The sequence below is a fragment of the Geotrypetes seraphini genome, chromosome 1 (genome assembly GCF_902459505.1).
Source record: "Geotrypetes seraphini chromosome 1, aGeoSer1.1, whole genome shotgun sequence".
NCBI lineage: Eukaryota > Metazoa > Chordata > Amphibia > Gymnophiona > Dermophiidae > Geotrypetes > Geotrypetes seraphini.
The window spans coordinates 228,037,035-228,064,094 of record NC_047084.1 but is presented as its reverse complement, the minus strand read 5'-3'; the positions used below and the strand labels follow the sequence as shown (position 1 = coordinate 228,064,094).

At 43.1% G+C, this 27,060-nt stretch overlaps 1 protein-coding gene across 1 annotated transcript in view; it reads left to right on the top strand.

Moving 5' to 3' along the window:
- NWD2 (NACHT and WD repeat domain containing 2) overlaps nucleotides 1-27,060 on the top strand; it is a 315,451-nt gene that overhangs the window by 269,399 nt on the left and 18,992 nt on the right. The window contains exon 5 of the mRNA XM_033947664.1: nucleotides 10,735-10,879. Coding sequence (XP_033803555.1) covers nucleotides 10,735-10,879 — 145 coding nt within the window. The remainder of the gene's footprint in view (nucleotides 1-10,734; nucleotides 10,880-27,060) is intronic.

Here is a 27,060-nt window from a genome sequence, read left to right as displayed (position 1 = left end):
TTCTCCGATCTACTCGTGATTCCTTTCTTTATCATGTCTAACATTCTATTTGCTTTCTTTACATCTACCGCGCATTGTGCCGATGGTTTCAGGGTCCTATCTATCAATACACCCAGGTCCTTTTCTTGTTCACTGTTACCCAGAGTTGCACCTGACATTCTATACTCGTGTTCCTTGTTCTTTCTGCCTAAATGCATTACTTTGCACTTTTCCACGTTAAACTTCATCTGACCTGTGCTAAAATAGCATGAGTTTCTGGTAAAATAATATGTCTTAACAGTAGCCCATGTTGAGACCTACTCCTCTGAGGCCCTAATTTTGGAAGCCTTGTCAATTTCCTGGTTAAATATCAGCATTTAAATATGTACCCAAATAAATGTGGAAACCCTGATTTTAGAAAGACAGAATTTGCACATGTAAATCTGAGCTATCTCCCCCCCCCCTTTTTTTTACAAAACCACAACAGCGGTTTTTAGCGCACGCTGAAAGCTCTGCACTGCTCCAGACACTCATAGAGTTTCTATGAGCGTCGGGAGCAGTACAGAGCGTTCAGTGTGCCGGCCTGCGCTAAAAACTTCTATCGCAGATTTGTAAAAGGGGGGATATATGTTTGTTTATTAAAATTTAGTACCTCACAATTTACAATAGATCAATGCGGCTTACAGAACATTAAATACACCCAAAAGCAAGAAAAGAACACCATAATCAATAGGAAAGACCTAACCTAAATTTATTTATTCATTCATTCATTCAATTTTCTACACTGTTCTCCCAGGGGAGCTCAGAACAGTTTATATGAATTTATTCAGGTACTCGAGCGTTTTTCCCTTTTTATCCCAGCGGGCTCACAATCTAATGTACCTGGGGGATTAAGGGTCACAAGGAGTAAAATCACAACAACAAAAAAATAGCAAGAGAATGTGGTTTAGATAGAATTTGTTGAGACTAGGGTAAAACCAAAAAAAACACCTGTATTCCTTATTTCAGAACAGGAATGCACATTTCTGATCATAGACATTCACATTGGGATTTATAGGTACTCCTGAGCACATATAGGGCCCGATTCTGCAAATGCGTGTCTCGATGGCAGGCGATGTTAGGCATCCTACCGCCATTTCTCAGCCAATCAGGACACACATTTAAAAAAAGGTGGTGGGGAAGAATGCCTACATTGTAGGCATGTGTTGCATGTCTACAGAGACACATAGGGATGCATAAGCACAACCAAGGTGAGGCGTGGGTGTGGTTTCACTGGGAAGTGGCCTTGGGCATGCTTATACATCCCCAAGATAAATCTGGAAAAGCAGGAAAGTGGTAGCAAAATCAATTATAATTGTAAAAGTATATGCTCAGTGTTGTTCAATAAGCTCACGGGATCCTGGACTTAGCCAGCGCTCCAGGTTTAAAAACACAAAGCCGGCTTTTTTCACCGAACTTCACACCATCATAGCTGTACACTATGGGGCTCATAATCAAAAGAGAAAAACGTCCAAAAACCGGCCTAAGTCAGTACTTGGATGAACATTTCTCAAATACGTCCAAGTGCCGATACTAAAAATGGGTTTTGGACGTATTTCTAAACGATCTAGGCCTTCATAGTGCCGCTGAACGACCAAAGCTAAACGGGGCGTTTCGGGAAGAGTGTCAAGGGCGGGAGTTGGGCGGGACATAGAGAGGAGGACCCATGCCCATAAGCCCCTGTAACCACTATATTGATATTGAAACATGTGCACTCACCTATACACCCCAAAACCCTTTTTTACTGGCATATAAGTGGCTCCTGCAGCCATAACGGCTTTTGGGGTGGTAGATAAGTGCGTCTAGGGGATTCTGGAGGTGGTTTGGGGGGCTCACCATGACCTATAAGGGAGCTGTAGTGAGGAGAAGATATGGCACCCTTTTTCTGAAGTTCACAACAGTGCCCTGTAAGGTACCCCACTGTTTAGGTGGCATGTCTGGGTGTTCAGTCCATCATTTTGCAAGACCCCTCCCACGTCCAACAGGGCTTGTTCTAGGAGTTTTGGACTTGGATGAAAAGTTGGCCGAAAATGTGGTATAAAGATGGACGCTTTAGTGACTTGGACAATCAGATCGGCAGGACATATAATTGGACGATTTTCGAAACAAAAAAATTTTGGACATATTTTTCGAAAATGTGTCCTAAGCTGTTTTTTACTTTGGACGACTTGCGAGTTGGATGCAAACAAACTTAGACATCCCTTTCGATTATGCCCCTCCACGTGCTCAAAATAAAGTGCTACCACAATTTTAAAGTGACTGTGTTTCAGTGACAAATTTTAACATGACCTGCTTAACAAGATTAAATGCTGTCAACTGGCACAGTTAACGGTATGTATCTCAGTTCTTTTCTCTTGCTCCACAGTTCTATTCAGGACGTGTGTCCAATATGGATATCATTTTCCAAATGAATAGTCAGAAAAGCTCTACCAAGCTTAGTTTCAGGTAGGAGATACCCTTCCTCAGGAGCCCAACACAATATATCACTGTTTTTCAAGGGAAAGTCCAGCCAGAGAATAAAGCCTCCAGAGAGCATTTAAGGCATCTGTTCAGCAATGCAGATGTGATTCTCTGTAGGATGCCAATGTGTGATTAGCATGTGATCGTGGCCACTTCTTGGGCGTCCACTGAGTTTGGCGTCCTAAAGAGAATCAGGCTCATAAGTTTTGTAAAAGTGATTATTGGAGTAGTTCTTCATTGATTAGGGGAGGTTACCTCCTTAATCTCCTACTGTTTATCCACCCAGAAATTGAAAGTGTTAAATGATCACATCGTCCATAGTTAACTGGGAGCATTTAGACATGTAGGTTTTGAAAATGGTACATGTCTTTGTGTTGGCACTACAATAGTATATCAATTACTCCAAATAACAAAGAGTATCTTCAGAAGACCTCAGGAGTGCCACTGTTGCAAACTACCTTAGCAAACAGACTGATGCATCAAAGTCATCATTGGTCAAACTCAGTATTCATTATCATTGCTCACATTACATGTCTAGGTTCTGAAATACCAACTTACGTGTGTAAATGCTGAAACTTAGGCTTGTGTTGTTGAGTTGATGTTTTACAGACTGTCAATTGTAAAATGATTGTTCCTGCCCCATTTAACTGGCACATACATGTGCATTTCTGTGTGTATTAAGACAAACTCTTTTCTAAAATATTATTGGAATTGGATACATTCTGACCTGGATGTCTCAATTCCATTTCTGTGTTCTGTCTAAATCTACTAATCAGAGCATGGGAAGGCCGCAAAGCAGCATCTTTAGTGTAATGCGGCCGCTGCTGGAGCAAGTAGGTTTGACGGTCGTCTCGCAGTGGGAGGGTCAGTGGGTCGCTGCACGGCGGCGATAGTGGCAGGGGGGAGAGGGTTCTTCTGCACAGGGGGATGGCTGGCAGGCAGGTTGGCTTCGGAGGGTGCGGGAGAGATAAAGTATGGAAGACAGTGAGGGGGGAGCAGGAAAGAGAAGCTGCTAGATTGGGAGAGCAGGGAAGAGGGACCAGGGGAGCAGGAAAGAGGTGCTGCTGGACCAGGGGACAGGGGAGCAGGGAAGAGGTGCTGCTGGATAGGGGGAGCAGGGAAGAGGGGCAGGGGGAGTACAGAAGAGGTGCTGCTGAACAGGAGGAGCAGGGAAGAGGGACCAGGGGAGCAGGGAAGAGGTGCTGCTGGACCAGGGGAGCAGGTAAGAGGGACATGGGGAGAATGGAAGAGGTGCTGCTGCACAGGGAAGCGGGTTGGGAGAGGGAAATGCTGCTGCTGCTGCACAGGAAAATGGAGGGGGAGGGTGTGCTTCTGCTGCTACTGCACAGGGAAGTGGAGTGAGGAGGGAAATACTGCTAGTGAGAAAAGGGGGCTGGGGCTGAAAGGGAAAAGATGGGAGAAGGGGGCTGGGGGGTAAAAATGGGTTTGGAGCTGGGGCTGAAAATAGGGGATATGTGAGGGAAGGAGGCTTTACTAGCACCCGTTAATGTAACGGGCTGAAACACTAGTTGGTTAATAATTGTTTAAAAGCATCCCAAAATTAATTATTTATGATTATATATTGAATAGCTTGCCTTTACCAGTTGGACTTAAGTCTATGACCCATAAATATCAAAGAAGAGACATATTAACTTAATCAAGTATTTCTAATGAGAATAACTAATGGGCAGACTAGATGGATCGTTCAGGTCTTGATCTGCCGTCATTTACTATGTTCACTAAAAGTATGCCAAGTAATCACAGTTATATAGAGAATTAATGGTTCTATTACTAATCATCATTTCTATAGTGCTGCCCTTCCCTATACAGCTTGAAATCTAGTGAAAAAAAGACAAAATCTAGTCACAAAACAAATGCATATGCCTGTGGTTTCTGTTGGAGATCAGTGGAGTACACATATGCACTAACATGCATATACCGCCTGGCATTAGACTTCATGGGCGTAGATCTGAAAGAGGGAAAGGAAGAGAAAGGTGAAGGATTGCATGAGTGAGAAAGGAAAATGGAGGGAACAGAAGGGAAGGGCTGAGTCACACACAGTGGCGTAGCGAGAGAGGTTGGTGCCCGTGGCATAGGCATCTGGCATCTCCGCGCCGTATGCACCCCCACTCTTCCCCTCCCCGTATGCACCCCCTGCCCCCATGTACCTCTTAAAATGTTCACCAATGCGAGCAGAATCTTCTACCCTTCCTCCCTCCTAACATCACGTCCTGGTCCCACAACCAAGAATGTCAGAAGGGAGCCGGCACAAGCAGCAAGTAGAAGATGCTGCTTGCGCCGATGAACATTTAAAGAGGTATGCTGGGGGAATGGAGAGGTGTTAGTGCCGGCACCCCCCCCCCCCCCCACCCGTGTAGACAGTGCCTGGGGCAGTCTGCCCCTCCCCCTTACTACACCACTGATCAAACACACTCTCCATGGACCTTGGCCCATTTGTAGTCTGGTGGTTGGAGCTACAGCCTCAGCACCCTGAGGTTGTGGGTTCAAACCCCGTGCTACTCCATGTGACCCTGGACAAGTCACTTAATCCTCCACTGCCCACCAGGACAGATAGGGAACATGCTTGAAGTACCTGTTTATAAACCACTTGGAGTGTGGTTGTATAACTACAAAAAGGCAGTATACAAGTTCCTTTCCCTTTCCCTCACTCCCAATTAGGAAAACACACCTGTAAAATGATACATTCTAGAGCAGGGGTGGGCAACGAGGGCCGGAATCCAGTCGGGTTTTTAGGATTTCCCCAATGAATATGCATGAGATCCATTTGCATACAATGGGAGGCAGTGCATGCAAATAGATCTCATACGTATTCATTGGGGAAATCCTGAAAGCCCGACTGGATTCCGGCACTCCCACCCTGTTCTAGAGCGTGATGCAGGGACAAAGATTAAACCCCATTCTCTCCCCACAACAAAAGATTTTTTCCCATTCCTACCCTATCCCCACAGTGAAGTACACTTTGTAACCCCATCCCCTCACCATCCCTGCAGTCTTAATCTTCTTCCCCATCTGCATCTCCCCACTCAAAACAGAAGGGAAAATTTTATACAATTTTATGGGCCACACAACCATCCTTCAGAGTTTGAGAAAGACAAAGTATAATGTTTTAGAATCCTGAAAAAAAAAAAAATCCAAATAGTTGGCAATCTTAGCCTCCTGAATACTGAGCACATCTTACAGGGGGCCCCCTTTAAACATATGGGCCTGAGGCCCAAGCCTGGTTCGTCTATGCCTTAAATTGGCTCTGCCTAGTACCCAACTGAGATGCAATAATGCAGGATCTTGCAGTGCATCTCTCTAAGGCAGGGGTGTCAAAGTCCCTCCTTGAGGGCTGGAATCCAGTCGGGTTTTCAGGATTTCCCCAATGAATATGCATTGAAAGCAGTGCATGCAAATAGATCTCATGCAGATTCATTGGGGGAAATCCTGAAAACCCGACTGGATTCTGGCCCTCGAGGACCGACTTTGACACCTGTGCTCTAAGGGCTTCTTTTACGAAGGTGCACTAGCGTTTTTTAGCGCACGCACAAGATTAGCGAGCGCTAGCCGAAAAACTACCGTCTGCTTAAAAGGAGGTGGTAGCGGCTAGCGTGCGCAGCATTAAAACCGCTAGCGAACCTTTGTAAAAGGAGCCCTAAATTGTGCACTTTCAGCTAATCAAAGAAATATACAAGGGAGCAAACTTCACATTTATAAAATAACATAAAAATAGTTTGCTGTATATACAGAGGATGCCTAAAAGACCACTCTAGAAATTCACAATTTTTAAACAATCAATTGAAATCTCAAAGCTCCATAAGCTACAGGTACACCTATATTCAGAGATCCTATTCATATCATTGGTTTTTCTCAGGGGAAAAAAGACACAGACCAAGAAACTGTGCCTACCTTGGAGAAAAGAATCTGTATCCCAAAAACCCTGGATTTCATAGAAAAAAAATCCCATCTATCGGACACTATTGCATATTAAACCCCCATTGGACCATTATAAATACTGGCTTTTCATTATCATGACCGGGATTGTCATGCAAATGGTTACTCACAATTGGAAAAATTGGGATCGGCTTAGTTTTACCTTTTGGTGGGCGAATTTATGTTCATGTTATATGTATGAGAAAATGAACGCTGACATGTTGGGGCATAATAATTAATTCAGATTAGTTTGGGGTCCATTAACGACTTTTGTTACTTCGGTATAGTTGTCTTTTACCTTTAATTTCCTTTAGATCTATACCCACATCTAGGAAGGGTGGGAGGGTGGGAGTGGGTTATCTCTTTTGTTTTATTCCTTGATTGAATGTACTGGAAGGGGGGGTGTAATTCATTTTGTATTGTTACTGATGGATTGTAAGTGCTGATTCTGATTATTAATGTATACATAATTTTATGCACTTTGTATTAGCCTTGAAAATTAAAAAAAAAAAATAGAAGTTTGTAGAGCATACTCTCATAATTGGTATTCTAAATTACAATGCCAAAAATATAAAAATTGTGTACAGGAAATTACCAAAAGTACAAAAAATATCACTTAGCTTTGTTAAATCCTCAGGTCCAGTGATACTCAAACCTATAAAGTGTCTGTAATTCATCTCCAACAAGGGCCACTCATTTCACAATAAAGCTGCTTCAGGATGTTACCCCTACATCCAGACTAGAGAGTTGCGCGGGGACAGAAATCCCACCCATCCCCGCCTGTCCCCGCCAGGATCCTCTCCGTCCCCACCCGTCCCTGCCAGGATCCTCTCCGTCCCCACCCATCCCCGCAAGGAATTACCTCCATCCCCGCCCGTCCCCATAAAAAGCAGCAATTACTTCTGACAGGATCATCAATTCCACAGTTTCTTTTGTGTTTGCGCTGCTGTTTTCCTTGTGGAATCTCTTTGGTGGAACCTTTTTTTTGTTTTCTTTTCAGGTAATTAACTTATAAACCCCCTCTTTTACTAAGGCTGATTTGTCCATTATATTATATGGACGAACCCTGCTTCCAAAGCCTTCCATCCCCGTGGGAGTCACGTTGGCTAGAGGGAGGTCCCCGTGGGAGTCCCTTGGGCCAGAGGGGGGTCCCCGTGGGAGTCCCGTGGGTTAGGGGGGATTCCCGCGATCCCCATTCCCGTGCAGACCTCTAATCCAGACTTTCATCTGCAGAACAAACTGCTGCCATTTTTAAGCCAGCATGGGATAAAGGAGGTCTGAATGCTTCCATGCCAAGAGGTGCACACATTTTACACCACAGCCCCTTCACCCCAAACAGATATCCCATCCACATGCACTCAGTATACCCCTCCCCTCATATAACCAACCCCTTCACTGCAAATACATCTATCCATATGTACCCAGAACACCCCTCTTCCACATATAACCAACCCATTCACTCCAAACACATACTACCCATGTGCACCCAGCCACCCAATTCAAACTGCCCCACACCCATCTATCTATATGTTCACGTGTTTGGTCTTGCCTTTGAGGCTGGGAAGATGCTGCTTTGGATGGACTACCTCTATGCTGCTGCCACTGCTTCTTCTTTGGGGGCAGGAAAGAAGCTGCTGCTGCTGCTGCTGTCTTCTGTTCTGCCTAAAAGAAGAACCAGTGCTGCCGAATGCTGCTCTGTCCGAAAGAGTCATTGCTGCTGTTCTGGTCGCAGCTGCTGCATTCTCAAAATGACTGCTGAAGGGGTGGAGTTACCAGACTGAGCAGCGCCGGCAGGCAAGAAAGAGTGGGGGGGGTTTCCTGCCCCCAAAGAGGCCACTAGACCACCAGGTCTTTTAAGGTAGGCCTGGGGAGGGTTCACAGAGGCTCAGGGGGGACCATCCCTTTATCCCTGTTACCATGGGAATGCCACCATATTGGTTCCTGTTTCCGCAACACTGCCTCAGAACGGTCTAACGTTACCATGGTATTCTCAGGGCCTGAGATAGGCATGTGAGATCTCTCAGAGAGAGAAAGAGATAATGGTTACTGTGGTTGGGCAGACTAAATGGGCAATTTAGCCTTTATCTGCCATCATGTTTCTATCTCAGTAATTACAGTGGTAACCATTACTATGTCACTCTCTTAATTCTCACAGCCAGCCTTTCTATAATAACTCTGGCTGGCACCACGCAAGCAATAAAAATTCTTATTATATACTAGTGTTTAAGCCCGTTACATTAACAGATGCTAGAATAGATGTGTAGATGTGTAGACTTAATAGATCACAAAATCTACTGAAAACTTACCGTGTCAGCATTAATATTCTTTATACGGTTCATAGTCAGTGGAGCGCAAGACACCAGTGCGCTGACAATCCAGCGCCGACAATTCGGCACAAGACAGAAGCGCGCGGGAGGAAAAGTAATTTTTAAAGAGCTCCGACAGGGGGTTTGGGGTAGCAACCCCCTAACACACACACTTTATTGGTTAGTGTTCGCACTGCTGTTGGAAGTGGGTTTGGGGGGTTGGAAACCTCCATTATAGCGAAAACGGAACTTTTCTGATTTTTTTCGGGAAAAGTTCTGCTTTCTCTATAATGTGGGGGGATTACCCCCACACACCCCGCCCCCTGCAACGGCAGCGCAAACACTAACCAAAAAAGTAGGGGGGTTGCCACCCCAAATCCCCAGTCAGAGCTCTTTAAAAATTATTTTTTCCCCGCGCGCTTGTTTTGCGCCGAATTGTCGGCACTGGATTGTCGGCGCGCTGGCGTCTGGCACGCAATTATCTCATAACCCCTTTGTACGGTTGATTTCCAGGCTTTAAACAGCTTTCCAAATGTTAAGTTTTTTGGGGGGGGTTTCTTATGTTGTTGTTGGACACTGCGGGTCTCAAAAATTGTTTGCTTTCCCATTTTTCCAGCAGACCCCTATACCACTCATACACCCCAATAAAGTTGCCTCTGCCAGAGGGACATATAGTTGCAATTAAAAATCCCAAAATGCCTCACAAATCTCATTTTGTGTGATCCTTCTCTCCCGCACCAATCTCAATGGCACTATTTTCCTCCAAACTGCTCCCCCTCCCCAACTAACTATCCATACAAACATGCAAACATGTAGACCGAAGCCTCCCCCCTCACCTGAAGATAACACACACACTTTGTCTGTCTTTCTTTATTTCTGTCTCTGTCTTTGGTCGCTATCTGTCTGTCTTTTTTTCTTTCTCTCTCTCTTCTTGGCCGCTGTCTGTCTTTTTTTCTGTCTCTCTCCTTGGCCGCTGTCTGTCTGTGTTTTTTTCTGTCTCCTTGGCCGCTTTAGGTTTTCTTTATTTCTGTCTCTTTCCTTGGCCGTTGTCTGTCTGTCTTTTTTTTTCCTCTCTCTCTCTCTCTCCTTGGCTGCTGTCTGTTTGTCTTTATTTTTGTCTCTCTCCTTGGCCACTATCTGTCTGTTTGTCTTTTTTTCTGTCTCTCTTTCTCTCTCTCTCTCTCTCCTTGGCTGCTGTCTGTCATTCTCTATTTCTGTCTCTTTCCTTGGCCGCTATCTGTCTGTCTTTTTTTCTGTCTCTCTCTCTCTCCTGGGCCGCTGTATGTGTCTGTCTGTCTTTTTTTCTGTCTCTCTCTCTGTTCTTTCTATCTCTCTCCCTGGCCCTCTGTCTTTCTGTGTGTCTGTCTTTCTTTCTGTCTGTCTGTCTATCTCCCTGCCCCCTGCCTGTCTGTTTCTTGTGCCCCTTCTCCCACCTACCTTTTTGTTTATAACGTTATATAGTTAGGGAAAAGTGTCCGATACAGGCTCATTCTATAGATAGTCAAACCGCCGCAAGCTCCAGCTGGAGGAAGTTGAGAAAGAGCTGCACGCGCTGCAAACCGCCACAGGCTGCACTGGCGCACGCGTCACACGCTGTACTGCGCATGTCTGCCACGGAGCTATGGATCAGGGACGCAGGGATCACGAAGTGTGAACTGTGCATGTGCGGTAAGAGTTTTATTATAGCGGATGTACGAGTACATCGGAGACATGTTGGAATGCTAGCCTTGAAGCAGACTGTTCAACAGAGCAGCTCTTACATAAACTGAAGACATTATAAAGCACTTCTCTGCCATTCAAGATGTAACAATTTTACAAACTTAACTATAACTGAACAGAAGTTGGACAAATGCATAAGCAGCAACCTTCAAAAATGTGATATTCATATTATTTTCGGTGCTAAAAAAAATCTATTCTTGCTAGTGTCCCTGAATATTTTTATGTAATAAATTGGAAGTGAAAGCTAAATCAAGATGATGTATATGGCATAACTGTTTTCTTGTGAAATGTTTTGTAGATGGACTCTTCTGCAGATTTTGTGAATAAGAAGAAATGGCAGGATGTCGCAGTAGAGATTAAGAAGATTTTTGAGATAGCAGTGAAGTTACTTCACGAAAATGGAAAAATGAAACACAATCAAGCAAAGCAGTACTTAGCATCCGGTAAACATATTTCATTGCATTTTTTTTTCGTCTTTAGTTATATTCCCTAGCAACTTATGATCATATTTTGTGGTGTATGAATGTTCTTAGGGCAATTTAATTTACTTCTTGACTGACGCAGTATATTGAATCTGTTTCATTAATAATATTTATTTTGATTTATATAAAAGATTTATTTATTATTCACATGATAATAATAATAATAACTTTATTTTTGTATACCGCAGTACCACAACAGTTCAGAGCGGTTTACAGAGGAAGAGAATGAACACAGACAGCGAAGTTGCATACAAGACATTCAGATTAGCTTAGCAAGTCAAGAGAGGTCAGGTATATCCGGAGGCATATCAGAGATATAAGGCATGGATACAAGGCAGGGAGGGAGTCAGAGAAATTTACCAAAGAGATAGGTTTTAATTGATTTCCTGAAGGATTGGTAGGAGGGTGCATTTGAAATGAGGGTGGTTAGACATTTATTCCATTTGCCTGCTTGGAATGACAGAGATCTATCAAGGAATCTCTTGTAGATACAACCCTTTAAGGACAGGAAGGCAAACAGGTAGGCATTACGTGTGTGGATGGGGCCTGAAAATTCAAAATGGTGCGACAGGTAGATTGGGGATGAGCCTGTTAAGGTTTTGAAGCAGAGGAAAGCAAACTTGAAGATGATCCTTGCCTCCATCGGCAGCCAGTGCATTTTTCTGTAATACGGGCTTACATGATCTGATTTTTTAAGACCGTAGATGAGGCGAACGGTAGCATTCTGTACGATTCTCAAGCGTTTGATTGTCTTCTTTAATTTTTTTTTTTATTAATTTTTTTTTTTTTTTTGAAGTCGCGTCGGGTTGCTTGCTAGAAAAGTCTCCTCTGATGCAACCGGAAACAGGAAGTTGCATCAGCGGAGACTTTTTCCAGCAGGCAACGCGACACGACTTCAAGGCTCCGGCTGTAATACGGCTCGTAGCCTTATAGAAATCGCCAATTTCAAGAAGAAAAGGTAAGGGAAAAGGAGGGAGGGAGATGCATGGACGGCCGGCGGGAGAGAGTGGGCTGCCGGATCGAATGCTCATTCACCGCGCGTTCACTACTTGTTCACCGCCCCGTGCTACCATTCACCGCTCCACGGGGCGGTGAATGGCCTTATCCCCGAACTCGCAGTGACCTTTTTTTTTGGTCACTGTTTTGGCAGGTTACCCACAGCTAGTCGTGGGTAACAACCACCGTGTCATTCTCTACTTTGTATGCCAATGCCCATAAAAGTCTAGATCTAGAGGCTCTAATAGTAGAAGCCGGATTGGATTTAGTGGTGGTCAAGGAGACGTGGTTCGTGGAGAACCATGAATGATTGGGAAGTAGTTATACCTGACTATAATCTATTCAGGGGGTATATGTAAAAAGGGTGGAGGAGTGCTGGCGTTAAATGTTAAGAGTAATATTAAAGTGACAGAATTGCAAGACATAGGGAGTAAAGAAGAAGCACTGTGGGTTAATATGGAAAGAGGGAATGGAAAATGTATTTATGTTGGTGTGATATACTAATAATAATTATTTATTTATATGCCGCCATACCAGGGAGGTTCTAAGCGGCTCACAACAAGGAGAACAATACATGCATTCCAATAAAAAGCATCCTAATAGAATACAACAAGGAAGGCAATACATGCATTTCAATAGAATGCATCAAAATATAAAGTGCAGACCATGTAGATAAAAATGCAAAGGGATAAAATGAAAATATAGTTAAAAATTAAAAGCACACATTAAGATACCAACCTATTGAATAATTGAGTCTTTAGCAATTTCCTAAAATCTAAATAAGAAGAAGGTTCTAACATCATTTTTCCGAGCCATGTATTCAGTTTGGCAGCCTGAAAAGAAAAGATTCTCTTGAGGAACTTCTTATAATGACAAGATTTTATGGAAGGGTATGTAAATAGCTGCACTCTCCGTGTGTTTTTATTAGAATGATTCCAAGAAAAATGAGAAAGTAAATAACCTGGTGACAGACCAAAAGCTACTTAGTAATAGATGCATGAAAACTTGAACAGCATTCTAGACTCCACCGGCAACCAGTGCAGTTTTAGATAGAATGGAGTGATATGCTTCCATTTTTTTAAACCAAAAATGAATTCATCAAAATACTTCTTAATGGTACAAAGCTTCCAGAGCACCGAAAAACATTTCTTAATAAATCGGTGTTTATCCAACGTTACCCTCAATATTTTTATGGATTGTTCTATGTTATAATCCAACCCATTCATAAGTATCATTGTTTCTTTGAGCTTGTCGTTAGGTGTTGCCAGAAAGAATTTAGTTTTTTTCCTTATTTAATTTCAATTTAAAAGCCGTCATTCAAAACTCAATCTGATTTATAGTGGTTGCAAGGAGACTTATAAATTCAGGTGACAGAGTAGTAAGTGGGATGACTATGGTAATATCGTCTGCATAGATGTAAAACTTAAGCTTTAAGCTTTGCAACACGTTTCCCAGCGAAACAAGATAAATGTTAAATAAAGTAGGGGAAAGAGGGGAATCCTGCGGTACCCCATAAGAGTTTTTCCAATGAAATGAGAAAATGTTGTCCTTAAACACCTGATACGGTCTTTTACTCAGGAAACCATGAAACCAATTCAAGACGTTTCCCGAAATTCCAATGGATTCCTAAACTTGCTACTACTACTTATCACTTATATAGCACTGAAAGGTGTACCCAGTGCTATACATTTTGACATTTATAGACGATCACTGCTTAGAAGAGCTTACAATCTAACTTGGACAGATAGACATGACATATAGGGTTAGGGATGCAGAACCCAAAGTGAGAGTAGTTAGGAATCGAAAGCACTCCCAAAGAGGTGGGCTTTTAACTGGGCCTCGAACACTGCCAGAGACGGAGCGTGGATAAGTATTTTGATAATGTGCTCAGAGAGGACGGGCCAGATTTTGGTAATAATATAGAGGAAGAAGCGGCAGATTTTAACGACATGTTATATCTGTGCGATGAAGGAGAGAGAGGAGTCAAAGATAACCCTGAGATTACGAGCAGACAAAACAGGAAGGATGAGAGTGTTGTCCACAGATACAGAGAACAAGGGAAGTGGAGAGGTGGGTTTAGGCTGGAAGATGAGCAACTCTATTTTAGCCATATTCAATTTTAGGTGGCGGTGAGTCATCCAGGCAGCTATGTTGGACAGGCAGGCTGAGACTCTGGTCTGGGTTTCAGAAGAGCTATTTGGCACAGAGAGGTAGATCTTGGAGTCATGGGAGGAGATCAGCGCTCCAAGTTAGCAAGTACGGATTGAGAAAAGGAATGGTCCCAAGATAGAGCCTTGAGGTACACCAATCGATAGTGGGAATGCTGTGGAGGAGGAACCACCATTGCATACACTGAAAGTATGATGGGAGAGATAGGAAGAAAACCAGGAGAGGATAGAACCCTGGAATCCCAGCAAGGACAACATATCAAGGAGTAGGCGATGATCAACAGTATCAAAGTATAGAAGGATGAGGATAGAGTAGAGGCATTTGGATCTGGCCAAAAACAGGTCATTGGAAACTTTAGTAAGGGCAAATTCCTTGGAATGCAGTGGGAGAAAGCCTGACTGAAGCAGATCCAGAATATCATGGGATGAGAGGAAGTCCAGGCAAAAGTGGTGAACACCACGTTTAAGTAATTTGGATAAGAAGGGGAGGAGGGAGATGGGGCAATAGTTGGAGGGACACATGGGGTCCAGGGAGGGTTTCTTGAAGAGGGGTGTGACAACAGCATGTTCGAAGGCATCAGGGACAGTTGCAGTGGAGACCAATAGGTTGAGGATGTGACAGATAGGAGGGATTACAGAGGGCAAGATAGCACCATTCTCTTTAAATGTGTCCTAAAATATAGGCCTAAGGTCCTTAGTTAGATTTTTGTCCCATCAGTTTTAACAAGTGAAGTGTATCTTCAGTGTGAGGTTGTAAGCACTAAAAAGCCGAGTGTTCAAAAGAACCACAGCTGCTATGCTTAACCATCCCAAAGTGAGCAAAGCTCACAATTTTGCCACACACTATCATGGGAATACACCCTGTGTGTCAACAGTGAATAAACTAAATAAATGTGATTTTAAAAATCTGATAAACATATGTTAATGTAGCACTCCTACCCCATAGCAGCCGCAAAGAATAAAGCTAGTCACGAAGCAAAAACAGTCATAAAGTAAACAATATTTAGCTTTTATCCCATATAGCATCCAAAGTTCATCAAGGACTAAAGCTAAATCGCTGGGAGTAATTGTCTTCTTCTAAAACTCCCTTGTTTCTATCAGGTCTGACCAGGCTTGGTTTCAGGGACAGACACCCCTTCCTCAGGAACTGCACAAAATCTTTTAAAAAGCTACCAAAATTTAAGTGAATTTCCTGAACGCTGCTACTCAAAATCATACTTCATTCTCATCTGGGGGTGGAGTGCCAGAAAGATGCACAACAGCTAGTTAAATAGATGTAATGACATCATAGTTTAAATGGACTGGTGACAGCAAATTAAAGTTAAAAAAAAACTCTTCACCAGGGTTTAATGGAAACAAGCCACGTCAGAAAAAAAACTTAACAGAGACAAGTTAATACATTAAACAAAACTTGAGCAGAAATAAATGAAAATAAAAAATGAACGTAAAAATAAGCATAATAACTCCAAAACTTATACATGAGGTAGTAATGCTGACATAACAGGCAGAAAGAAAACATAAAACAAACTTTATCCTTGCGTTATGGGCAGCCAATGTATTTTCATATAGTAGGGCTGTAGGTGTTCCGATTTCTATAATCCGTATATGAGTCTTACCGCTGCATTTTGAACTAGTTTAAGATGCAAAAGTAATGTTTTAGAGCATAGAACTAGTGTTACATTACAGTAGGCTAGTCGAGATAAGATTAGGGATTGTACTAAGATTCAGAAGGCCTCCATTTTGAAGTATTTTCTGATAGTTCTTAGTTAGCTTTCTCATCACAAGGAAAGATTGTTTATTATTTCTTGTACATTGCTTTTCATGGATATGTGGTCATCAATTTCTACTCCCAAGAATCAAGATTGAAGTTCTAATGGAAAGTCTGCATTGCCTATTGTAATTCTCGGTGTGTAGTGTGGGTCAATCGAGGGTCCTAACCTAAGGAATTTGGTTTTGTTCTTATTTAGTTTGAGGTGGTGGGTTGAGGTCCAGTTTTCTATGGTGTGGACACATTTCTTGACCATGGTGAGGGTATTGACTAATGCAGCCATTACAGGTAGTATGATCATTATGTTGTCCGCCTAAGTGAAATGCTTTATTCATGCAAGATCTAGGTCGGCTCCTAGGATTGCATTAGGAGGTTGAACACTGATGGTGAGAGTGAGGATCCTTGGGAGACCCTGCTGGTAGTGTGCCAGCTATCAGATACTTCACCATCCTTACATTCATCATTGTGCTGAGTGGTTAGGAAGCCTTAGAACCAGAAAAGGTCTGGGCCGTTGAATCCAAAATCACTGAAGATCTCGAACATTTGATCGAAGTCTACTAGATCAAATGCGCTGCTTAGGTCAAATTGGATTACGATTGTGCTGTGACCCTTGCTTAGTAGTTCTTTTCCATAAGTTACTAACATTGTGACAGGTCTCGGTGCTGTGATTTTTCCTGAATCCTGATTGTGAAGGGTAGAGGATATTGAAGCATTGTAAATAATATTTGAGTTGTTGTGTAACTTATCCCTCCATCATTATGATGAGTAGGTTGATGGAAGATACTGGCCGATAATCGGTCACATCAGAGGGACTGTTTTGGGCTCTTAAGAATTGGTGTTAAAATAATTCCTCCTCCTGATTTGAGGAAAAGACCAGTTTTCAGGTGATAGTTGAGCCATTTGGGTTATTTTTTCTATGGTTATTGGGGTGGCTGCTTTGATCAAGTAAAGCGAGTTGGTGTCAAGGCTGGTGATGCATTGGAGTACTTTAGGAGAAGTTGTTTTGTGTCTTTATTTATTTATATACCGCCTATTAATTGTCTAAGCGCTTTACATTCAGGTACTCAGTCATTTGTTCCTATTTGTCCCAGTGGGCTCACAATCTATCTAGCGTACCTGGGGCAATGGAGGATTGATTGATGGAGCAGCATGGGGCTTGAACCCACAACCTCAGGGTGCTGAGGCTGTAGCTCTAACCACTAGGCCACTCCTTCCTCCTGAATGTAATCTCTTCAAAATCATTCCAAGATCTGTCTGCTGATATTTCCATAGGTGGTTTTGTTGCAGTGGGCCTAACTGGATTGGTGGAGGTTAGCTAGTCTCATGTGGATTGGATATTTATTTTAAAATAGTTGACTAGTTTTGGGGCAGTTGGAGTAGAGGGGCTGTCACCATCTGTGATCTTGTTCGTATTGGTTATGTCATCTAATATTGAGAACAGTTTGTTGATTTTAAGATTATCTTCTGTGCTGATCTGTTTAGAGTAGTACTTTGTCTTCTTTTGTGTCAGTAGTGATTTATATTCTAGTATTTTTTGGCACCACTTAGTCTTGTTTTCCAGGGACGGGTGTTTATGCTAGTGGCGCTTGGCTTGTTAGCAAGCTCTTTTGTAGGGACAGAAGTACCGAATCAAACAACTTCTCAAATGATCTTTGGATTCTTTTGTTTCATTTGAGTGGGGCTAGTTTGTTTAGGATTTGTTCACTGTTTTTGAATGGTCCTGGAAGTCATGGGGGAGGGATAATAACACAGGCCAACAAAAAAATCTTTTTCTTGGAGCTTTGTTTTTTTTTCTACCTGTTCCTGGGGTTATTTCGGGCGCTGATTCAGAAAATTGCATTGGATAGACCGCATCAGCTCTAGTTTTTGTTGTTGTTTTTTTTTAGATATGGTTGCTTTTTATGACTTTGGGATAGTAGAGCCAAACATGAACATTGGGCAAAAAAAGATTGGCCTCCAAGGGAATATATGGTGGTTGGAGGACAAAATCAATGAACCTTTGATAGCAAAAGATAAAATCAATGAACCTTTGGTAGCATAAGATAAAATCATACTGCCACCACTACATATAAAGCTAGGCCTGATGAAACAATTTGTAAAGGCTTTGAATAAAGACTGTTTATGCATTGAATATATGATGCATATGTTACCTGGACTTACCATAGAAAAACTGAAGGTAGGAATTTTTGATGGTCCACAGATCAGACAACTTATAAATGACCCACATTTCATAGCATCAGTGAATGAAATGTACTTGGTCTTCATTTGTTCTTATTGTGAAAAACTTTATTGGCAAGAAGGCAGACAACTACACACATAGAGACAACTAATAGAGGATATGCTCTTTCATTTCAACAGGCTTGGCTGTAACAAGAGTGTTAAAGTCCGTAATTTGCACAGTTACTTAGATCACTTTCCAGAGACCCTTGGTGACTTAAGCAAAGAGCAAGGTGAAAGATTTCACCAAGACATAAAAACAATGACAGCTAGATACCAAGGAAGATGGGATGTACACTTGATGGCAGACTATTATTGGAATCTTTTATGTGAGATTGTCCTGGCAGATCCCATTCTCGGAAGTCTTACAAAAGGAGATTCTTATGTGTCGAATGACTAGAAAGTTTGTATCATAAATTTGTGCTTTTGATATGAAATAAGTAGATTTTCATGTTGTACACTTTTCTTTTAATTTTAATATGTTTCCTTTATGCTTAAAAGATATTAATTTAAACACTACATTAAAATATCCTTTTTTTTTTTAATGGGCGAGCAGTGAAGAGTGGTATATGGCACATGTTCTGTATCTCAAAAACTAGAGCTGATAGGAGAAAGCTGGTACCATTTTTGGAATCAACAGGTCAGATATATCCAGAAACAGATCTAATGTGTGAGGCACCAAAATGAGTGTTGGCCAGTGTAATGAGTTATCTATTTAATTCCAGTTTAATTCAGGGGCTACTTTGTTTCTATAATAAGAGGCTACTGGGGGATCAGTTTGGTTATTGATATCTCTTTCCAGAATATGGTGAATTTTAGGAGTAGGTGGTCTGGCCAAGGTACTTTGGATAGGGAGTCAAATTGTAGATAGCTTGTGCTTTTCTTGAAGTGGAGAGGTGAGTAGATCTAACAGCCCTTTTCGTGTGTGGGTTGTTGAAACAGGGATTTGAGGTCTAGCTCATTTAATAGTTTGAGGAATTTCAGGGTTTGAGATTTTGAGGTTGAGTCTAGGTAGAGCTTAACCTTTTCCTATCGTGTGTCCCGGATGACGGGACATTCCAAAAATGACATAGACAGTGGATAAACAGTCTGTATGGACTAATAAAGAGCCAGGAACACAAAATATTTGAATTTACAGACTTATGGCTTATTTACATTATGTTTACAATAGCCGTAAATGATAACGGTGAATAATACAAAACTTTGCTAAAATAATTACAATTGGAACCAGCGTAATGTAAAATTTATTACGATAGGAAAAGGTTAAGGTCTCCTATGATGAAAGAGGACTCATATTGTACCGTTGTTCTTGAGATGATGTCTGAGAACTGTGGTTCGACTTCTAGCCACTTTCCAGGAGGGATGTGGAATAGTAGGCAGCAAATGGGGTGTTGAGAAGAGTCGCTGTTTATTTCTATTATTAGTAGTTCTAGTGAGGTAAGTGTTATAGATTCAATGATTTTGATGTGAAAAGATTATTTGTGCAGTATCGCCAGACCATCGCCCCTGCGATCAGTTCTCTATAAGTAGGTGATTTTGTAGTCTAATGGGCAGAGTAGTTGTAATCTGGGGTCATCTTGCATTGGTATCCATGTTTGATTATGAACATAAAGCCATGTTGTAATTCATTGAGCAGATCTTTTATAAATTCAGTTTTGTTGACCACAGATCTTGCATTAACATATCCTCATGGGGTTGAGGTAAATATGACTTCATTAGTGTAAGTGGTTGGAATTCTTATCAGGTTGTCTGGGTTTGGTTTAATAATGTGATTGTGGCATGATTTTTGGTGTCTGTAATCCCACTAGGGTTGGGATTATCCGTTGCATGTGGTGGTGCAGTTTATCATAGGGTGACTCCTTGATGTTTATCTGATCTACTGTTGGGATGGGTGAAGTAGGCTTTGATTAGTCTAGTACTGATCAGTAGGCAGAAAATTGTTATGAGATACCAATTCATTTTGGTTGGTTCACTGTAAAAAAAATTGGGTGAGTGTTGTAAAAGTGTTCTTATTTAGATTAATGCCCTATAGCAGATAAGAAAAAGGATCTACAAAAGTTAGAGGAATGGTCTAATATCTGGCAACTTAAATTCAACGCAAAGAAGTGCAGAGTAATGCATTGGGGTTTAGAAATTGGAAGGAGCCATATGTGCTGGGAGGTGAAAAGCTGATATGCACGGATGGGGAGAGGGACCTTGGGGTGTTAGTGTCAGAAGATCTAAAGGCGAAAAAACTGTGACAAGACCAGAAAGATGCAAGGCTGTATAGAGAAAGGCGTGACCAGTAGATGAAAGAAGGTGTTGATGCCCCTGTACAGGTCGATGGTGAGGCCCCACTTGGAGTATTGTATTCAATTTTGGAGACCGTATCTGGCGAAGGATATAAAAGGTCTTGAAGCGATCCAGAGGAAAGCAACAAAAATGGTAGGAGGTTTGCGCCAGAAAACATGAGGAGAGCCTGGAAGCCCTGAATATGTATATCCTAGAGGAAAGGAGGGATAGGGGAGATATGATTCAGATGTTAAAATATTTGAAAGGTATTAACGTAGAACAAAATCTATTCCGGAGAAAGAAAAATGGTAAAACCAGAGGGCATAATTTGAGGTTGAAGGGTGGTAGATTCAAAAGTAATGTTAGGAAATTCTTCTTTACGGAGAGGGTGGTTGATCCGTCCAATGCGCTCCTGAGGGAGATGGTAGAGAAAAAAACTGTGACAGAGTTCAAATGAGCATGGGATGAACACAGAGGATCTCTAATCAGAAAATAATGAGTATATATTGAAGGAACTAGGGTTGGTTCTGGGCAGTCTAGTATGGTATGTGTCCCATATGTGGACATTCATTTGAGGACGGGCTGGGGAGGTCTTTTATGGCTGAAATGGTTAAGATGGGCTGGGGTGAGCTTTGATGGAAACTCCAGTAGATAGAACCTAAGCACACTACTGGGCACGGCTCTGGGTCTCTGGCCCAGAAATATCTAAGAAAAAGGACAATTTTAATTAAATGATTGAATTTTATGGAGCATGAAGGGTTGAACAGACTGGATGGGCCATTTGGCTCTTTATCTGCCGTCATTTACTATGTTGCTATGTTTTTTTTAGATGCTGTAATTGTCTCTGAGTTGGCTCATGCCCAGAAGTGGGTTCCCTATAGTCTATATCTGTGATTAATTGTTATAATAGTGTTATAATATGGTCCTAATTTCAAAACATTATCTTGGTCCACAACCCATTCATTCCTCATCACTTTTGAGTTCCACCCTGTACAACAGCAGATTATCATCCACTATTTGATATGGAAAATAGATCCCTTTGTGATCACTAATATATCTAAACCTGTCATGGTGGCCTTTTACATATAAGACATTATGAAGCCATATTACTAATAAAGACTTGATCCCCATCATCTCCGCTGCTTTATTTTCTGTTGGTGTTGATTCTGGAGTTTTCCCCTCTGTTCTTGGTCTTTATATGTGCAATTGTTTTAACAAAACTTTCCTTTTTTTTTCTCTTATTTGTCTACTAACTATGTTGGTGGCTGTTTCTCTTCTACCTTTGCTTGCTGTCTCCTGTGTGGTTTTCACTGAATTATTTTGGGCTTTTATTCTTTCAGGGCTTATGTTTACATCACCTATTTTTTCTACTGGGGGTTTAGTTCAAATGCCAAGTTCAGTGTTTGAAGGTTTTGAAAATACCTTTCTTTAGGTGGTTTCACCATTATGAATCTAAGTAAACCCGTAAGCTGCTGTGCTGACCTTCAACAGAATCCCAAGAAAGCATCACCCTGGTACAAGTTAAGTTTGAATACAATACAAAACCGTGCTAACTGGCCGCGGCGGTAATAGCTCCGATGCTCATAGGATTCATAGAATTCTATGAGTACCGGAGCTATTATCGCCGCAGCCAGTGCTAAAAACACTAGTACAGTTTTGTAAAGGGGGTAGGGGGTAAATTCTAAAAAATGGGAAAATCTAGCAAAAATTACATTAGGACAAAACCAAAAGGAAAACTAGAAAGAAACAAAAATTTTCATACCATTAAGTCTCAAGAAAATGCAACTTGAAATCTCCCTATGATAATTTGATTAACAAAACCACATTGCTTGAATTAAATTGGAAACCAGAGAGAGTTAAGCATTTGAGGTCCAAACCCCGCCTCTGGTTCAGGTCACCAAAATTGAACCATTTTTCTGAAATGTGGTGCTGTGTTTGGAATAAAAGAGATACCTGACATATTCTTTCAAAATGAAAACTTAAATACCTTTAGAACACTGATCTTCAGAATATCTAAAGATGCTGTAGGGTAGGGGAAGAAATGAAAATGAAGTATTATGAGAAGAACAATAAAATAGGGAGCATGATAAAAAAAAAATAATGCTCTTAGCATCTGAGAAAAAGAAAAAGCAATGATTACCATTTTCAGGCTTCCTCTATTAGCTAACCCTTTGGTTATCAATAAATTCTTCCACAAGGAAGACAACTAGGTAAAAATGGTAAGAATATGAGCAAAGTTTAGTTCACAGTCTTTAAGCCCAAAAGACTCCTTTCTCAGATAGATCATAAGAATATAAGAATTGCCATACTGGGACAGACCGAAGGTTCATCAAGCCCAGTATCCTGTCTCCAATAGTGGCCAACTCAGGCCCCAAGTACCTAGCTAGATCCCAAGTAGTAAAACAGATTTTATGCTGCTCATCCTAGGAATACCGTATTTTCTCGCATATAACGCGCGCGTTATATGTGGTTTTTACAAACCGCGCATACCCTTGCGCGTTTTACGCGTGAGCGCGTTGTACAAAATTTTTTTTACATAGTTCCCCCCCGACGTCCGATTCAGGACTGCTCGCACCCCCATCCCGAAGGACCGCTCGCAAGCACCCGCACCCCCACCCCGAAGGACCGCTCGCACGCACCCACACCCGCACCCCCAGCCTGAAGGACCGCTCGCACCCCCACAGGCTCCCGACCCCCCCCATCATGTAGAAGCTCCTACCGGTGTCCTGCTGCTTCCTCTTGGCGGTCCCGCCCTTTCTCTGACGTCAAGCCCTCTTGCCCCGCCGACTCCCCGACTCCCTGACACGATCGGGGCAAGAGGGAGCTCAAGCTCTCTTGCCCCAGCCAACCGTGGCACCCCCGACACGATCAGGAAAAGAGGGAGCTCAAGCCCTCTTGCCCCCCCCCGACTCCCCGACACGATTGGGGCAAAAGGGAGCCCAAGCCCTCTTGCCCCGCCGACTCCCCAACTCCCCAACAATATCGGGCCAGGAGGGAGCCCAAGCCCTCCTGGCTCTGGCGACCCCCCCGCTAGTTGTTCGGGCCAGGAGGGAGCCCAAGTCCTCCTGCCCTCGACGCAAACCCCCATCCACCCAAGGACCACCCCCCCCAAGAACCTCCGACCGCCCCCCCAGCCGACCCGCGACCCCCCTGGCCGACCCCCATGACACCCCCACCCCCCTTCCCCGTACCTTTGTGTAGTTGGCCGGACAGATGGGAGCCAAACCCACCTGTCCGGCAGGCAGCCAACGACGGAATGAGGCCGGATTGGTCCATCCATCCCAAAGTTCCGCCTACTGGTGGGGCCTAAGGCGCCTGGGCCAATCAGAATAGGCCCGGGAGCCTTAGGTCCCTCCTGGGGGCGGGGCCTTGGGCACATGGTCGGGTTGGGCCCATGTGCCTCAGGCCCCACCCCCAGGAGGGACCTAAGGCTCCCGGGCCTATTCTGATTGGCCCAGGCGCCTTAGGCCCCACCAGTAGGCAGAGCTTTGGGACGGATGGGCCAATCCGGCCTCATTCCGTCGTTGGTTCCCTGCCAGACAGGCGGGTTTGGCTCCCGTCTGTCCGGCCAACTACACAAAGGTACGGGGAAGGGGGGTGGGGGTGTCGTGGGGGTCGGCTAGGGGGGTCGCGGGTCGGCTGGGAGGGCGGTCGGAGGTTCTTGGGGGGGGCGGTCATTGGGGGGAGGGGGGTTTGCATCGAGGGCAGGAGGGCCTGGGATCCCTCCTGCCCGTAATGTAGTGCGGGGTGGGGGTAGGGGGTCGCCGTGGCCAGGAGGGTTTGGGCTCCCTCCTGGCCCGAACAACTAGCGGGGGGGTGTCGCCAGGGCCAGGAGGGCTTGGGCTCCCTCCTGGCCCGATATTGTCGGGGAGTTGGGGAGTCGGGGGGACAAGAGGGCTTGAGCTCCCTCTTGCCTCGATCGTGTCGGGGGTGCTGCGGTTGGCTGGGGCAAGAGAGCTTGAGCTCCCTCTTGCCCCGATCGTGTTGGGGAGTCAGGGAGTCGGCGAGGCAAGAGGGCTTGACGTCAGAGAAAGGGCGGGACCGCCAAGAGGAAGCAGCAGGACACCGGTAGGAGCTTCTACATGATGGGGGGGGGTCGGGAGCCTGTGGGGGTGCGAGCAGTCCTTCAGGGTGGGGTGCGGGTGCTTGCGAGCGGTCCTTCGGGGTGGGGGTGCGAGCGGTCCTGCGGGGGGGTGAATCGGATGTCGGGGGGGGGCATCAGGCTTTCAGGGTGGGGACAGGACTTCAAGGGGGAGAGGAGAGTCGGGGCGGGCGAAAGGAGAGTTGGGGTGGCCAGAGGAGAGTCGGGGCGGGCGAAAGGAGAGTCGGGCGGCGACGGGAGAGTCGGGCAGCATGCGCGGTATACGGGTGTGTGCGGTATATAAAAATTTCTGTACATAAATTTGTGTTTTTCGCGCGCTATACCCGTGTGCACGTTTTACACGGGTGCGCGTTATCTACGTGAAAATACGGTAAGTGGTGGATTTCCCCCAAGCCTTCTCAATAATGGTCTATGGACTTCTCTTTTAGGAAATTATCTAAACCTTTTTTAAACCCTACTAAGCTAACTGATTTCATCTCATTCTCTGGCAACAAATTCCAGAGTTTAATTACATGTTGTGTGAAGAAATATTTTCTCCGGTTTTAAATCCACTACTTAGGGCTCCTTTTACTAAGCTGCGCTAGCGGTTTTAGCACAATGCCGCACGTGCTAAATGCTAACGTCTCCATAGAGCTGGCATTAGATTTTCTGCATAGCACGGGGGTTAACACGCACTAAAAACGCTACCGCAGCTCAGTAAAAGGAGCCCTTAGTAGCTTCATCACATGCCCCCTAGTCCTAGTATTTTTGGAAAGAGTGAACAAGCAATTCACTTTTACCCTTTCTACTCCACTCAGTATTTTATAGTCCTCTATCATATCACTGCTGAACTTTCTCTTCTCCAAGCTGAAGAGTCCTAGCCACTTTAGCCTTTCCTCATAGGGAAGTCATTCCATCCCTTTTATCATTTCCATTGCCTTTCTCCGTACCTTTTCTAATTCCGCTATATCTTTTTTGAGATACGCAAATCAGCATTGCACATAGTATATGAGGTGCAGCCATAGCATAAAGCGATATAAGGGCATTATAACATTTTCATCTTTGTTTTCTATTCTTTTCCTGATAATTCCTAACATTCTATTTCCTTTTGTAGCCGCTGCCGCACATTGAGCTGAGAGTTTCAACGCATCCTCAACGATGACACCTAGATCCATTACTCAGGCAGTGACTTCTAACATGGAGTCCTGAATCACATAGCTTTAATTTGGGTTCCTCTTTCCTATATGGATCACTTTGCACTTACTTACATTAAACATCATCTACCATTTTGATGCCCAATCTCCCAAGGTTCTCTTGTAATTTTTCACAATCCTCTTGCGATTTAACAACTTGGTGTCACCAGCAAATTTAATTATCTCACTAGTTATTCCCATCTCTAGATCACTGATAAATATGTTAAAAAGCAGCGGTCTCAGCATAGACCCCTGGGGATCCCCACTGTTTACCATTCTCCATTCAGAATATTGACCAGTTAAACCTACTCTCTGTTTTCTGTCTTTCAACCCAGTTCTTAATCCATAATAGGACATTATCTCCTATCTCATGACTTTCTAATTTCCTCAGAGGTTTTTCATGAAGTACTTTATCAGACGCCTTTTGAAAATCCAAATATACAATATCAATTGACTCACTTTTTCCTCATGTTCATTCACTCCTTCAAAGAAATGCAGTAGATTGGTGAGGCAATATTTCCCTTGATTAAATCCATATTGGCTTTCTCTTATTATTATGGCATGCTTTTGTATATATTCTGTAATTTTGTTCTTTATAATAGTCTCTACCATTTTGCCCGACACCAACATCAGACTCACTGGTCTATAATTTCCCAGATCATTTCTGGAACCCTTTTAAAATTTGCCATCACGTTGGCCACCCTCCAGTCTTCCAGTTCTATGCTGGATTTTAAAGAAAAATTACAAATTACTAACAATAGCTCTGCAAGTTCATTTTTCAATTCTATCAGCACTCAAGGATGTATACCATCCGGTCTAGGTGATTTGCTATTCTTCAATTTGTCAAATTGATCTATTATAGTACATCTTCCAGTGTTACAGAAAGTTGTTCGAGTTTTTCTGATTCATCAGAATTGAATAATCTAATCTAATCTAGTCTTTAATTTATATACTGGCTCATCTCCCAACGGAGCTCGATTCGGTTCACATGTAATTAAGACTAGAGTACATAAGAAAGAGAGCATAGAGACAAAAAAAGCTGGATTATCATCAGTTTTTTTGATACTATAGTTAAGCCATTTAAGTTTTGTGTAAATAGCAGAGTTTTCAGGGTTTTACAAAATTGTTGTAGCTGGCCTTTCAGTCTAATGGAGTCAGGAAGTCCATTCCACATCTCTACCAGCTTGAAGGCAAAAGATTGACTAAGCTTTCTTATAGATTTAATACCCTTAAAAGAAGTGAAAGTTTATATCTCTGTGTATTCCTCAAATGGCAGGATCAAATATTCCATAGAGAAGCTTAAAGATAATACATGCACATTTAAATTGAATCCTGAAGCAGACTGAAAGCCAGTGAAGCTTTCTCAATAAAGTAGAAACATGTTCGGTTCCTCATAGGAGGCTCTTGAACAAACTTGAAGGGCTGAAGTTAGGACCCAAAGTGGAGAA